Below are 15,205 nucleotides of genomic sequence, written 5' to 3'. Positions count from 1 at the left end.
CCGAATAACGAATCATCGTTAAAAAAAAGCATAATTTTTTTGACATTCACAGTCCTTGCTGGTCTCTCATAATTGTGAATGCTCTGGTGACATCATTAAAAACCTTCAATGCATTCCATGCTGATTTGTTTCCACTACCCACAAACGATGACACAGTATTGCATCCGGTGAATGCATGGAAGACAGGCAATGCATATGATTTTTCTAGTCCCAAATTATTTGCAAGTACATGAAATCGAATTATATCTAAATTATTTTCCAGTCCCAAAGTCAACCCAAATTCCAGCTGAATTCGTCAAATGAAAGCAAGACACAACAATTAATACTGTGGATTCATTTATTTTCCTGGGTACCAAATTTCGTGGACTAAGGAAAACTTGTATGTTCGTGGATATTTAATTTCGTGGTTTTATCGAAGTCTGCATACAAGCCTATAGGAAATTTGGCATTCGTTGAACATCTAATTTCGTGGCTCATCTGATCCCACGAAATCCACGAAAATTGGTATCCAACGAATAATAATGAATCCACAGTACAACATCCGTGTCAACTGTTCGAATCATCACTCTAGTATGTCCTTCTTTTACCGCATCTGCAATATGTACCACAATTCTGGTATTCGCTTCTTCAATTGAATTACAAGGTGCAAGGCCTTACGTTATCATGGGTAGAAATACACATAACATTTTGTCAATCTGAAGCAATAGTTATCTCCCGAAAATGTTCTCATCCTTCAGTTTATGAGACAGAAAATGAGAACGCTCTGTTTTGTTTTTATCTACCCGTTAGAAGCTCTGCCAGTTTCTTGGAACGCATGTTTGCCCATGTACACGCCTCTTATTCCTGTTCCTTGCATGCTTCGACATATTACCAACAGCTACACCGTCAATCTATTATAGTGTCTACATTGGTTACATCTCCTGTTGATGTTGTCAATAGATTTAAGCACTTCGAAAGCAACTCACATTAAATCCTTGACGAATGTTTTCATTCAGACTCAATGTTTGTTATGTCAGCAACATGAACTGGTAACCACCAGGAATGATGAATATGGTCAAGGGCAAAACACCAAGGAATGATCTTACTCAACGTATCTATGTACAGCTTGAAATGTCCTTCTCTGATGGCTCAAATGAAAACTTATGAATCCAATTCAAACTTCATTGTTAAATACCAGCAATGAAAATGTGGCTTATCCAATGACAATTGCATACAACATTCGTCAAAATTTGGTGTCTCATCCAGGTTTTCCTTTTAAAGAAATTCAGTGGGAGCAGTCTTAAGAAGAACAAACAAACTACAAGCTCTCACTTGTGATCTACCGAATTAGACTTTTTACCGGGTTTGTACTAACATAAGCAACACGACGGGTGCCACATGTGAAGCAGGATCTGCTGTCCCTTCCGAAGCACATGAGATCTACCCCAGTTTTGGTGGGGTTCGTGTTGCTCAGTCTTTAGTTTTCTATGTTGTGTTTTATACTATTGTTTGTGTGTTGGTCTGTTTCTGTTTTAGCCATGGCGTTGTCAGTTTATTTTTGACTTATTAGTTTGAATGCCCCTTTAGTATGTTTCGCCTCTCTATTGATGCGCACGTCGTGTTCTTGTTATATAGCTTTCTTTAATAAACGCATATTCATAGGGAAGGTTCCCCAAGACACAACTGACAATTCATCAACTTCATCTTCTTGTGTGTCTGCTACAATTTTCTGACATCTGCAACGAAATCAATCGGAACTTTTATATACGGTAAACTTATATTGAACAAATTAGATTGCATATACATTGTTGAGTCATGGTATATTGTTAGCAAAAAGTAGCTGAATGCAAATTGTTTCCTAGTGATTTTGCTTCATTATGAAAGGTTATAAAACATAATTTGGTTCCCAGTATACAATTGTTTATTGTATCTGTCTCATTATTTATCAACTATTTATCATTTTTTAAGTATGTTAACAACCTAAATTCCTCCTGAACTGCTTCTCGTAAATCTTGAGTACAGTCAGTGTAAGGTCCTTCCTTCAGCGGTATCTCAGGAACTTTGGTCTTCAAGACAACAGGTCTTCCACTTGCAAACGATGCTGGCAAAATTTCAGTCACTTTTGTACACTGTGTTTTCTGTAGGAGTAAGTTTATCCGTTGTTCACCTTGTTCATCACTTGTCACATGCCGGTATAATGATATCCCAGTACCATGAAATGAATCTTTAGCTTGGATTGTGGTCAATGTTATATCTACGGTAGTGATGGTAAATACGTCTTTCTCCAGTGACGGTGGATACACAAACCCATTTTATTCATTGTAATACCGAGAGCACTCTATCATACAATACCGGCAATCCTAACGGGAAACGTTTATCCTCGGTATATAATAGAAAGTCGTCGAACATGGTCTTGCGCTTCTTGTGTAACACGGTCCTCTGCACTGAGTTTCGCTTATAAAGCTGTGTCCTGAAGTTTAAGTGCACATTGACAAACACGAATATTAACATTACTTGTAGTAACTTCGTGGAGGTTTTCATCTGGTTTATTCGAACTATAAAAGAAGCATACATATTCTTCTATTGCTATTTTACATGGTAAGCAGGTGCAGGTGAATTTCCTGTTCCGAGTGGCTGTCTTTTCTGACATATCATATGTATCCTCTCTATGTCTTTTTTGTGATCTCTTGATATCTGTTGAATTGAACTTTAAATAGCAGGTCTTACGGCATTTATTCAGATTCATTTTAAAATTTCACGAGATGTTCCGATAACTCATATGTCCGGCACCAGTATCAATACGCTTTGTGCAACGGAAAGTCGACATTTTTCTTGTATTTTAACACAAAATTGCGACTGGAAGTGGCCTCAACTTCATCAAATACTATTTCAATATTTAAAAATAACAATAAAACCCTTGTGATGTGATTCTGATCAAATTAATATATCATTTTTTGTAATCTAAATTAACATTTCTGAAAGAAAATGGAAATAATTGAAATACAGAACGTGCATCCGCCATATTGGATTTTACCGGAAGTAAACTATTTTTCCAGCTTGCCTCCATATCTTAGATTTAAGAGTATAGATAGAGGTATGTTTGAGCAAAATTTGGTGCTTTTAACACGAAGTGCATAATTCCTTCATATATTGCACCTATCTGCTGGACTATAATTCGAGTTCTTGGTCATCATGATCAGTTTAAATAAAATCAACACAGGGATTGATCGCTTTACGTGTTTGTAACCTGAACACTTCATAGATATCAACAGAAAATACCTTCCCATAGAAAAGACATACCCGGAAGACCCTTTTAGTACTTATTAACACGTTGCTTTCTTTTTATCGAAGAATACTAACAATGACGATTACTTATGCATCAGATTATTAAAATATTTGTAACACTTACTTACCGTTTGAATTAGATAATTTAAAAATCACTAATAGGAGAGATGTCAGCAATTCCATATTTATTATTTTAAATGTGCACTTCCCTGTTTTATCATAAACTTAATAGCAGTTTTGGAAAATCCTGTGAGGAACAATTTATTGATTGGGGTGTTATTATCTAATGAATTCTTTAGTAGCTATAAATCGTGTCTATGAAAAAACATTCCCTTTTATTTTGTTTTATTCACTTGAAAATTATCTCGTTTAAATGTTGCTATCACTTATTAATTCATCTGTATGTTTATTGTCAAACATTTAGATTGTTGATGAAAGTCTGTTCAGCGCTCTAACTTTTACATTAATCCACATTATCGTAGCAACCGGTTTTACAGACCAAATGAGTTAATTTTATGATGTACGTTTATAAGTTTATAATTATCTTTATTGTGTTGTTTTGGACTCGATGTGTTACGTCTGTTAATACTACCCGTTTTTTCACATCTTGTTTTGAGCACCAGTGATAGATGTATTTTTGAACAAAAGCATATTGCATCAAATTAAATGTGGTAACTGGTAATTTTCGGATTCGCCCACATGGGTAGTCAAGAGAAATGTTTATATTAATAAAAATGCTGCCACTATGTTCTAATACATAGCATCGTAATGCAATAAATAATCTAGAAACAAATTTGACCGTCTTCAAATTAACTTTTCAACTATCAGCATGAGTTATCAATATATCGAATATTTATATATTTTTGATTGACCATCGTCCATCTCTAAGAGCTTTTCTCCAATTTTGTTCTTTACATCGTTTTGTACTTTCAATGATGTTTATACATTTTACACGTCTTTGAATTTCATTTAGCATCATAACAGTTACAATGAAAATATTGAACAAATCGAGATCACATTTTCTATTTAATAGTTTATAAAATACTTACTAATTCCCTGTGTTATATGTGAAATTATAAGAAGAAGCAGGCAACTGTTTAGTTTCATTTTTTCTTTCCATTAATGCACTTATTTACGGAAGCGATATCTTTTGTTTATAACGATCAATATTGTTCAAGAGCAAAATCAATCAACTTATTTTGATCGTTTTGTTTTATCTTAAATGAATTCTCAGGTAACAATTAAGTATTTCACTAAACGTAGATAATTTATTATATTTGAAATTTGTTTTGCCCCAATGTGTCTTAAAAAACGTAAGGTTTGCGAAAAAATCTTTTAAATATTATTATAATTACGAATAAAATGAAATATGGGGTATATAATAGTGAGACGCCAACACAACGACAAAACTATCTTTATAATTATTAGCATTAGTATTGCTTTTTCACGTATTGATATCCTCTTGTAAGAAATACTGTGATTTTCCTTCAGAATCAAATTCCAAATATTTCGAATTAACGATTATAATTGCATGAATATGACATTCAACCTAAGCCCATTGAATGTAATATTAATAAGTACATTCCTTCAGACTGAGTCACTCTTGGAAGGCGTATGGTAAACATCACATTGGCAAGGAACTATATTGACCATTTTCGAAACTCTATTCTGTATCCAACATTTAATTTGATCCCCCCTCTGAAAAACATTATATTAATTAATAGAAATGTACAGCTATCATCTCTGATAAACATAATATAACAATCAGTTTGTTACAATTTTGTTTTACTATACCACACCTATTGCAACTTAGATATTCTATTATAGCCTTTATCAATTTAATGGAAACAATGTGTACTATACATGTACTAATGGATAACATCTGATCGTGCACGATATCAGACAATTAAAAACAAACGTACATAAAGAAAAAAAACAATACAATAAGGATGTATCTAGGTTTTTTAAGTATGTGATCAGGCTTTTTGATATATTCCAAATAGTTTGTGCATTTTACAGGCAAGGTAGGGATACATTCGTGATTATTGTTAGTGCTAACTTGTGCGATCGCAGAGCCAAATTGTTATCCGACAAACAAGCTAACGATCTAAATACCTAATTTTGTATTTAGACTTACTTATTAAGAACATTTATTGATTATCATAATGTATTATACATTTATTATAAAAACGCAAAAGTATGAAATCAACAGGAACTTACCTGTTTGGTACATTTCACGCTTGTGTGCCTATTGTACACACATTGCCATGCGTTGTGTTTTTTTTTACAAAATTTTGGTTGCTGGATCGCAATTACATATTTTGGGGTTGCTCACATTACTTTTGTCAATTCAAAGAAAATATAGTAGTCACCCGCCGTACAGGGAAATGGTTTTATTTGCTATGTGTAACACCATGTTTAATCCACCACTTTCTCTGAAAAAAATCTGTACCAAGTCAGGAATATGACAGTTGTATTACAGTCTTTTCGTTGTTTAATATAGTAGAGCGTTGAGGTTTTTTTTAGTTTTTATGAACTTCCATTTATTTAATTTACCTTGGAGTATTTTTCTATTAGAATTTTTAAAAGTCTGAAAACACCACTATCTCCAATCTAGGAAGCGTGTCGAAATGTTTAAGATTCCCACGAAATAATTATTTTGTTCTTTATGTTTTAAACATAAACATAGATTATAGATCTGATGTGTGATCTTTTCTGCATATTTTCAAATTTTATTGCAGAAATTAACGTTTTATGAAAATATAAAAAAATAGATAAATCATATGTTATATCTATTTGTAAATCTAGAATAAACAAAACGTATTAACTAAATGTTTAATCTATTGATCGATTGACTTTTGGCGTTTAACGCCACATTCAGCACTATTTGCTATTTTGTGTAGGCCAGCTTTTAATGACGGTAGAAGCCGAATTGCTCGGATAGAACCACCGACCTTTGGCAGAAACGAACGACCTGCCACTTGCGGGGTTCGAACTCACAACCTCAGTACGTGGTAGAAAACAACATGATGTTTTTGTTGATCTTTTTTCATTTATATGAATACAACAGTTATATCCGAGAAGATATTTTTTTACATTTGATTTCTTTTAATAAACCAGGGTCAATGTTACCAAAGATAGAAAAGACATACATTTGTTACTTTTTAAAGTATGACGGTGCATCCTTTCATCTATCATTAGCAATGGGAGCAACAGTTCAACATTTAAATAGACATTTGGAATTATACCAGTTATTAATAGCTCTTTATATTTATTAAGTTACCAAGTTGTCATTAGAAAAACAGATGCAATGAAGAGACCAACATCATATCGAATAGTTATATACTTGGTGGACACAAGAAGTGTAATTTTGCTTTTACATTACTTTCTGCTTTTATGCTTTCTTCACAGTAAACAATGAATTTGAGCGTTCATGATTGTTACTTTTCTAGGAGGTTATAAGTATGTTTTGCGTGTTTTATTTCTATCGAGCAATGTGGCAGATGAAAGTTTTTTGCATTACTCCATCAGAAGTTTCTACATCAGTGTGATGTTAACCGTACTAAAGAGACAGTTTATCCCTACAAATGTTTCACAGTCAATTGATAACCACATTCTTATAATTCAAAATGCTTTTTTTATTACAAGGCTGAGGCACAAGAACTTATTTTAAGATATGCCATCACAAAAAAAACAAATATTGTTATTTTGATGAAAGAGTACAATGAAGTGCACACTATTTTGTAACTGAACTCGATAAATATACCTCTTGATCGGAAGATTGATTCAATATTCATGATAGTATGGCATTATTATTTTGTCATTTCACATGTGTCTTTAGAAATGAATTAGACACAAAAGAGAGACGAAAGATAACAAAAGGACATTCAAACTCATAAGTCGAAAAATAAACTAACAACGCCCTGGCAAAAAAAACCAAAAGAAAATCAACAGTACACAAAACATAATATAGAATACTAAAGACTGGGTAACAAAAACTCCACCAAAATCGGCAGGTGATCTCAGTTGCTTCAGAGGGGTAAGCATATCCTGCTCAATATGTGGCACCCGTCGTGTATTTCATGTAAGTATAAACCCGGCAATAAGTCTAATTTGGTAGGTCACATTCGAGGAAAAGGAGGACGGGATTGCAGTTACGTCGATTGGAACATATCTGTCGTCATCTGTGAAACAGATATTCCATAACGGTCAACCAACCCGTGATGGCGTCCGTAAAATTTTCGAAGGGATGATTTAAACTTCACCTCTTGTAACTCTCGGTTTAATAGCTTCCTTTGTGAGCAGCAACCCTCTATCAAGGAAATGATGATAGGAAACGCAGGCACTGGAATACCGTATCAGCTAAGAGATATATACTCCATTTGCAGGCGCTGCTTGAATATAGCTTCATAGAAATGAAAAATTCTTAATTGTGAAGCAAAAATCATCTCCTTTGTCGTAAAGTTCTGTTCTCAATCGACCCTCATTGTCAATTTCTAGATGTAAGTCAAGATATGAGCTGACTTGACTTAGACGATTTAGACATATCGCCTTCTTGTACTGGTAATGTAAAGTTCCTATATAAAGCCTGTTATACGACATCTTTCTGTTCGGTCAACTAAATGCAATAAAACTAGAATGATGCGCAATAATTTACATTAGAGAAATAAAAATGTATTTTCAAACAGATATGCAATAAGACTGTGTTCCCCTGGGAGATAAAATAAACTCAAATCGCCACCCTGTAAGAAATCTAATTGACGACTCACTAGATTAACCGTAAGTAAAAAAATTGTATGCGAAATTATAGAAAATTTAATCTTAATTCCACTGAAAACAGAATAAGGTTGATCATCAAACAAGTGAATTAAAAAAGCTAAAGTAAGGAGTACATCATGGAGATATTTAAAGCCATAACTTACAGAAATTGAAGATATACTACCCTTTTCAATGGACGTATAGCCATTCAACATTCATAACAGAAACTACTTTTTTTATCCTCCCTATTCTATAAAGGACGCTAGAAGCTCGTCGTCTGAAAAAATAAGAATAGAATATTGAGACCCTTCCTTATCTTAATGCTCATTTCAAACATTTGAATGAATTTCAATTATGTTTGACTAAACCGTATGCAAAACAGTTACAACAAAGATGAGAGCAAAAAGATAACTTAGTATATTAATTGATTAATGTAAAATAGATTTTTAAGATATCAGTCCTACAATCAGGAACGCGTTTTCCCGGTGAAATTAATATATATATATCGAAATGAAAAACGTCTTTCAAACTATGTCATGTCAATACTACAGCACACGCGTATCTATGATATTTGATTTGATTTTCCATATTTTAAACAAGCCTTTAATTCATACACAAAACAGAAAACAAAGATTTTGATGATGTTAATAGGCATGATGAGAAGATTTAACAAAAGTTTGGAGATCACTTTCATGTATGGTCATACACAGATTCGTCTTTGTTTTTGTTACTATTGACATTTTGTGTCGTATCGTAGACGTCACGACATCCTCTGGAAGTGTCGTAGATATTCCCAGATTCGATATCACTAGGCCGTATTTCTTGGTTTAGTAAATCATAATTGTTCTCCTGAACATCCAACGAATCAGCATTTTCGCTAGTGTCGTTTCGATTTGCGTTCTCCTTACCAGATGCAACGTCGTGTTTTTTCACCACAACGGCGTTTTCGTCTTCCAAATTCCTTGTATTATTTAAAGCGTGTTCTGATTTAAACTGCATACGATTACCATTATTTGCAGAAGTATCGTGTGTTGTTCTTTTTGTATACGTTGTTCCTTTTTCGGAATTAGGGTCAACGTCTTGATATTTTGAAATATTTTTCAACGATATTTTGTTATCATTAGCTATATTTTCCTTTCGAAATGGCCTTGTGTGTCTGAAAAGTATAATAAATTTGTTTATACATAAACGGTCATATAAAAAAGCATATGTAAGAATGGTATTTCACGAGTTTATATATTTTTGCATATACAATATGTAATCTGAAGTTAAGCAAACAGTGTTTAAAATCTCTCTCTCTCTCTCTCTCTCTCTCTCTCTCTCTCTCTCTCTCTCTCAATCTATCTATCTATCAATAGGCGATTTTGCATATAAGTTACAAAAAAAACACTGTTTCCAACATCAGAATATTCCTTTCTACGAAAAAGTTATTGACCAATCAAGAAGGTGATTGAATTAGCCAACTAAAACACATGGCTGCCATTTGTGACATAAAATTTATGGTATAATGAAACTGTTTCGATGCAGCTGATCAACTAATGATGATTAATCATCTTTTTTATTTGTAAGCTTAAAAGTTTCTCGAATTATCTGCCGTACTGCTTCATTAATAAATCCTCGGAATACATGCTGTGAGTGACATCTATTAATTCTGACCCAGAGAAAAAAAATTGTTTGTTTTAAATGTGTTGCAAGGTCAAGAATGCCATGTGTTGTAAATCTTTGACTTTTAATTATTTATCAACATATAAAACATGTAAAAGAACATATGTGAACTTCAATAATTGATTATCATTATTTGTCAGACGAATAAATTCTTCAATTTCATCTGATGTTCCATGATATATTTTGACTCCACCCGCCCAATATCTGCAATGATAGAATTCTTTGCCATTCGCTTTTGTTTTTAATTACCTAATCATTGTTCATAAACACACTCCCTCTTTTTCAAGTCTTTACATAATAAGTTGCCTCACCCAATAAATGTACAAATATATCTAAGGTCAACACTGATGTTACCAGAGACCTAAACAATATATGTGTATCTTATCTGCTGGAATATGACAACTACGTGTATAATTATAAATTATTTCTGATCTGCTTAAATCACTATACTCATATAATTACAGCTACACTATTGTATACATTAAATTATCATATAACTATTATCAAATCAAACAATAAATGAAAATTATACTTACTTTGCACTGCTGAGAGCAGCTGTTAACTTGATGTGGTAATCAAATTGGCGCAAATAAATTCGAAATATCGGCCTCATACGCATGCGCCAATCAGAAAAAGATATCCGTTTCGAGTAATTATAATATTTTATCGCAATTTAAAGATTAATTTATATATGCAACAGTAATAATTGAATTAATTCAAAAACATCAGTAAACTAATATAAATAAAAAGTGATTATACAAAGTTGGTTCAATCTCATCTTGTATGATACTTTGGTCGACACTTAAAGTCATCAACCTTAACTAAACCTTTTATCAACGTTATATTTTCAACCAATTAAAGCATTGAAAGCATCAACTCAAATTCAATGTTGATTCAACGTTGAAAGTTCAACGTTGATATTTCTAACCACAGATCAACGTTGATTCAACAACGTGATTTAAACGTTGATAGGATTGACGTTGATACAACGTTGATTTTACGTTGATCAACGCTACAACCAAATTTCAACATATTTTCAACGTTGGTTCAACGTTGTGTGCCTGCTGGGTAGAACTAATTTGCATATTATTCATGAGTAGCATGAACAGGAAGTTTGAAAACAATTATTTTTTATGCATATTCAACATGATATCTACGCATGATTTTTTTAAATGGATAAATTATTTGGGTATTACAGTTAGGTCTAAAAATAACTCGCGATGCTTTGTTGAATTTAATAAAACTAAACGTGATATCAAAAAATAAAAATCTTAAATCATGGCAAGTAGAGATGTCTGGCTTCCGCTTTCCAGTTTCAAATGTCCAGTAAATGGATGCCCAGGGTAAGACCTTCTGCTATGATTGCTCAGATAGAGATGCACTTTTTATTTATAAAAAAAAATATCTATGAAAAAAGTAGATTTATTTGAAAAATATCGACCATGAAAATTATTGTTTTTTTATAATTGATATGCTCAATAGATGGAAAGAAAAGACCATTTTATCCCCACACTTTTTCATGTATGTCTATGCTTATTCCGCAAATAAAAGAGGGTTCAATAGAAGAGAAATCTTTCCTTTGACAACTGTATTAATTGTAGGATAAGATGAAAATTGGGCAACAACTAGAGGTGTTCATTTTATTTTTACTACGTGACCTATTTCACGACCCTAGGCTTAGATCGAAAATAAATAAATAAATTGATAAATAATTAAACTTTATCGTACAGTTTTACATTAGAACTGTTTTGTGAATGATGTGTAGAAATCAGTTAATGTTTAAACTTTGCGCCGCGTATAGGTGGGGATAAGTATTAATTTGTTAGTTAATAGTTTCAAGCAAATTAATACTATTAGTAATATGTTGTTGTATGTCTGTAGAGTTGTTTTGGATAAGGCTCAAAATCATGCCTTTCTCATGATCTGTTATTTATTTTATTTTTCTGCATTTTAAACCGTTATTCTAAAGTTTCTTTCATAGAATAAAAGGTCGAGATTTAAAAAAAACACTATTTAACCCTGTCACATTTTCATGTGCCTGTCGCAAGTTGGGAACACCATCAGCAGTTACCCATTAGATGTCTTTTTGTTATTTTTATCGTTGAGTTGGATTGCCGTCTAATTGATGTATACTCTACATCTGCCTTTATCTTACCTCCTATACATTTCTAGGAATATGATTGGTTAAAAGCAACCGCGTGGAGACCATGTATATTTCATATGGGGTTAGTATGCGTCGTTTATTTCAATACACGGTTAGTAGTGGTGTTACATCCCTTTGTAAAAACAACAAGGTGTGAAAGGTTTCAGCAGACAAAGAAATTAATGATGAACGATTGAAATAAATGCAGAAAAACACATTAAAAGCTAACAAGATGCTATTGCTGGCATTTGGTTTTGTATAGACCAATGAAAGTAGGTTCTTAATATCGAAGACTTGATACTTTGATAGGCCACTAGTCTAAATGCCACATGTTAAGATAGTCGGTAAGATAAATTCATTACACAGTGTGCTAGTGACCTAATACGATATATATGGGGTTAGCAAATTTCATATGGGGTCACTAGCACACTATGTAACTAATATTATTAATACAGAAAACATCACTGTAATGCACCGCTGGATTGTTGTCCGCCTTTCAAAATGACAGAATCCATCATTCTTTGTACATAAGGTAATCATTTAATGTTCAATTTTCGTTGTTTTCAGATCTCTTTCTCCAAAGAATTGGGTGTGTGAAAAAGACAACACAGATATGTTCATATCTCAGAATGGCACCCTAAGCTGTGGAGCTGGGTAATTATAATATAATCACAGAAGTTTTCCAATTTATGTTCGATGAGATGTAGTGAAATTCAGTGAAGTTCGTTTCATACAAAATATGTGACCTTTCTTCCAGGTCACGTAGTAAAACAAAATGAACAGCTCTAGTTGTTGCCCAATTTTCATCTTATCTTACAATTAATATAGTTGTCAAAGGAAAGATTTCTCTTCTATTGAACCCTCTTTTATTTGCGGAATAAGCATAGACATACATGAAAAAAGTGTGGGGGTAAAATGGTCTTTTCTTTCCATCCATTGAGCATATTGATTATAAAAAAAACAATAGTTTTCATGGTCGATATTTTTGTCGAGCCTTCGACTTTAGTCGAAAAAGCGAGACATAGCGATCCTACATTCCGTCGGCGTCGGCGTCGTCGTCGTCGTCGGCGGCGTCCACAAATATTCACTCTGTGGTTAAAGTTTTTGAAATTTTAATAACTTTCTTAAACTATCCTGGATTTCTACCAAACTTGGACAGAAGCTTGTTTATGATCATAAGATAGTATCCAGAAGTAAATTTTGTAAAAATAAAATTCCATTTTTTCCGTATTTTACTTATAAATGGACTTAGTTTTTCTGCCGGGAAATATTACATTCACTCTGTGGTTAAAGTTTTTAGAATTTTAATAACTTTCTTAAACTATCCTGGGTTTCTACCAAACTTGGACAGAAGCTTGTTTATGATCATAAGATAGTATCCAGAAGTAAATTTTGTAAAAATATTAATCCATTTTTTCCGTATTTTACTTTTAAATGGACTTAGATGTTCTGCCAGGAAACAACACATTCACTCTGTGGTTAATGTTTTTAAAATTTTAATAACTTTCTTATACTATTTTGGATTTGTACCAAACTTGGACAGAAGCTTGTTTATGCTCAAATGCTAGTATCTGGAAGGACATTTTGTTTTCTTCCAATTAACATTACATTCAGTCTGCAGTTAAAGTTTTTAAACATTTATTAGATTCATAACTGAATATCCTGGATTTTTACCAAACTTGGACAGAAGCTTCTTACAACCAAAATATAGTATCAAGAGGAATATTTTTATTGATTTACTTCCTCATTTTTGTTGAGCCTGCGATTAACAGAAAAAGTAGGCGAGACACTGGGTTCCGTGGAACCCTTACGAATTTTTCAAATAAAACGCACATCCAATATCTCCACAAAATAAGAATAGAGGGGTACTAAAACATTCTGTGGCATCAATACATTTTAAACATATATTGTCAACTATTTTGATATTGTGACTGTTTTATAAATGTATCTTTTTTCAATGTTAGACATATAGGAAGAATTATTGACTGGAAATTTGATTGCGGTAGTCACGGAGATCATTCAGTGCGGAGATGGCAGACACCTGATTTACAAGGTTTTACTTTTGCATTATCGCATGCAACACAACTGACATGTTCAGCAGGTGCAACTTGGTTTTCTTCTCTGGTTGTACATCTTGGGAGTCAATACGAGTATGTTGCAATATTTTTTTTCTATCTAAAAATATGTTTACTGGTTTAAATGGTGTCACTACCCTAAGCTTAGCTTAATTACAAGATTTCATGATTTTAAAAAGAAACTAATATTAATTCAATATCGAGTTAAAAAATAATCTTGACCCTGTATATTTTCGAGAATTTTTTTATAATTTTTTTTATTAAAGTCGACAAAAATCTTTTTATATTTTTACACATTTTATGTTCTGTTTACAATGTTTGTATAATTTTCATTTAGGAGCATTTTTTTTTTACTATTCAGTTTGTAGAATTTTCTGTATTCAAGCAATACTTTCTTTATATTAATATTGTATAATTTTCATTTGAATGCAACATTTTGAATTGATTAATATATGCAATATTTTGCTATTTACTGAACAATATATATTTCTATTCAGCTTCGGATCCACAATTTGTCATGTAAATGCAATATTTACTTCTTTTATACATATGCGATAATTGCATGATTGGAAAAATATAAACTTCACCGGATCAAGTTGCTTAAAAAATCTCGTGGTATATTGGGAGAAGAGTTTTGACCATGTTATTGAGAGCCGACGATCTCCTGTTTCTTATGTTAGAATACACGTATCTTACAACCTAGCGGTCCATTTTTATCTAATGTCGATATGCTATGATTTAATCAAAACATCCAGCTACTTTTCTTTTTTATTTTGAGACAATATAGATTAAGAGTGGCAGCTCCAGTATTTCCATAATGAAAACGGTCTGATCTTGGAAAGCGCATAAAAATTATCTCGTTAATAGGGTTTCATATTCCAAAGACGATTAATTCATATTGAATAAATTTGCTCCTGTATATTTTATTGTTTCCCTTATATAATTTTCACATTTATTGATTTGTATTTTATGATAGGAACAACAGAAGCACATACATACTTCAATAATGATGATGATGATGATGATGATGATGAGAATCGAAAACCAGGAATCATTGTTATCAAGTACATATGTGAGACATTTGCGTGGTGGGTTCATTTACAAAGAATACATCTTAATAAATCAAATAATAAAATGTTTTAACATACGAACACTTTTTTATAACACGATTATTTTTATCAAGAAAAACAAGGCTCAATATTTTAGTTTGTTATAGTCTAATGCTAACTGACTAACTAACTATAGATTAAACAAAAGTAATGTTAAAAGGGAAAATTCTCATATAAACTTTTATGATACA

General features: G+C 32.4%; 1 protein-coding gene across 1 annotated transcript; it reads left to right on the top strand.

The window, feature by feature from the left end:
- The first annotated feature begins 10,961 nt into the window (after positions 1 to 10,961).
- LOC127723798 (uncharacterized) lies at positions 10,962 to 15,052 on the top strand. Its single transcript, XM_052230536.1, has 4 exons — positions 10,962 to 11,030; positions 12,398 to 12,484; positions 13,795 to 13,980; positions 14,882 to 15,052. The coding sequence occupies exons 1-4, from the start codon at positions 10,966 to 10,968 to the stop codon at positions 14,910 to 14,912; spliced, it is 369 nt and encodes a 122-aa protein (XP_052086496.1). The 5' UTR covers positions 10,962 to 10,965; the 3' UTR covers positions 14,913 to 15,052.
- The last annotated feature ends 153 nt before the right edge of the window (positions 15,053 to 15,205 follow it).

Source organism: Mytilus californianus, unplaced genomic scaffold, assembly GCF_021869535.1.
Source record: "Mytilus californianus isolate M0D057914Y unplaced genomic scaffold, xbMytCali1.0.p SCAF_13, whole genome shotgun sequence".
NCBI classification, from domain to species: domain Eukaryota; kingdom Metazoa; phylum Mollusca; class Bivalvia; order Mytilida; family Mytilidae; genus Mytilus; species Mytilus californianus.
Note: the sequence above shows the minus strand (reverse complement) of the source record. Positions and strands in the feature narration are given on the sequence as shown.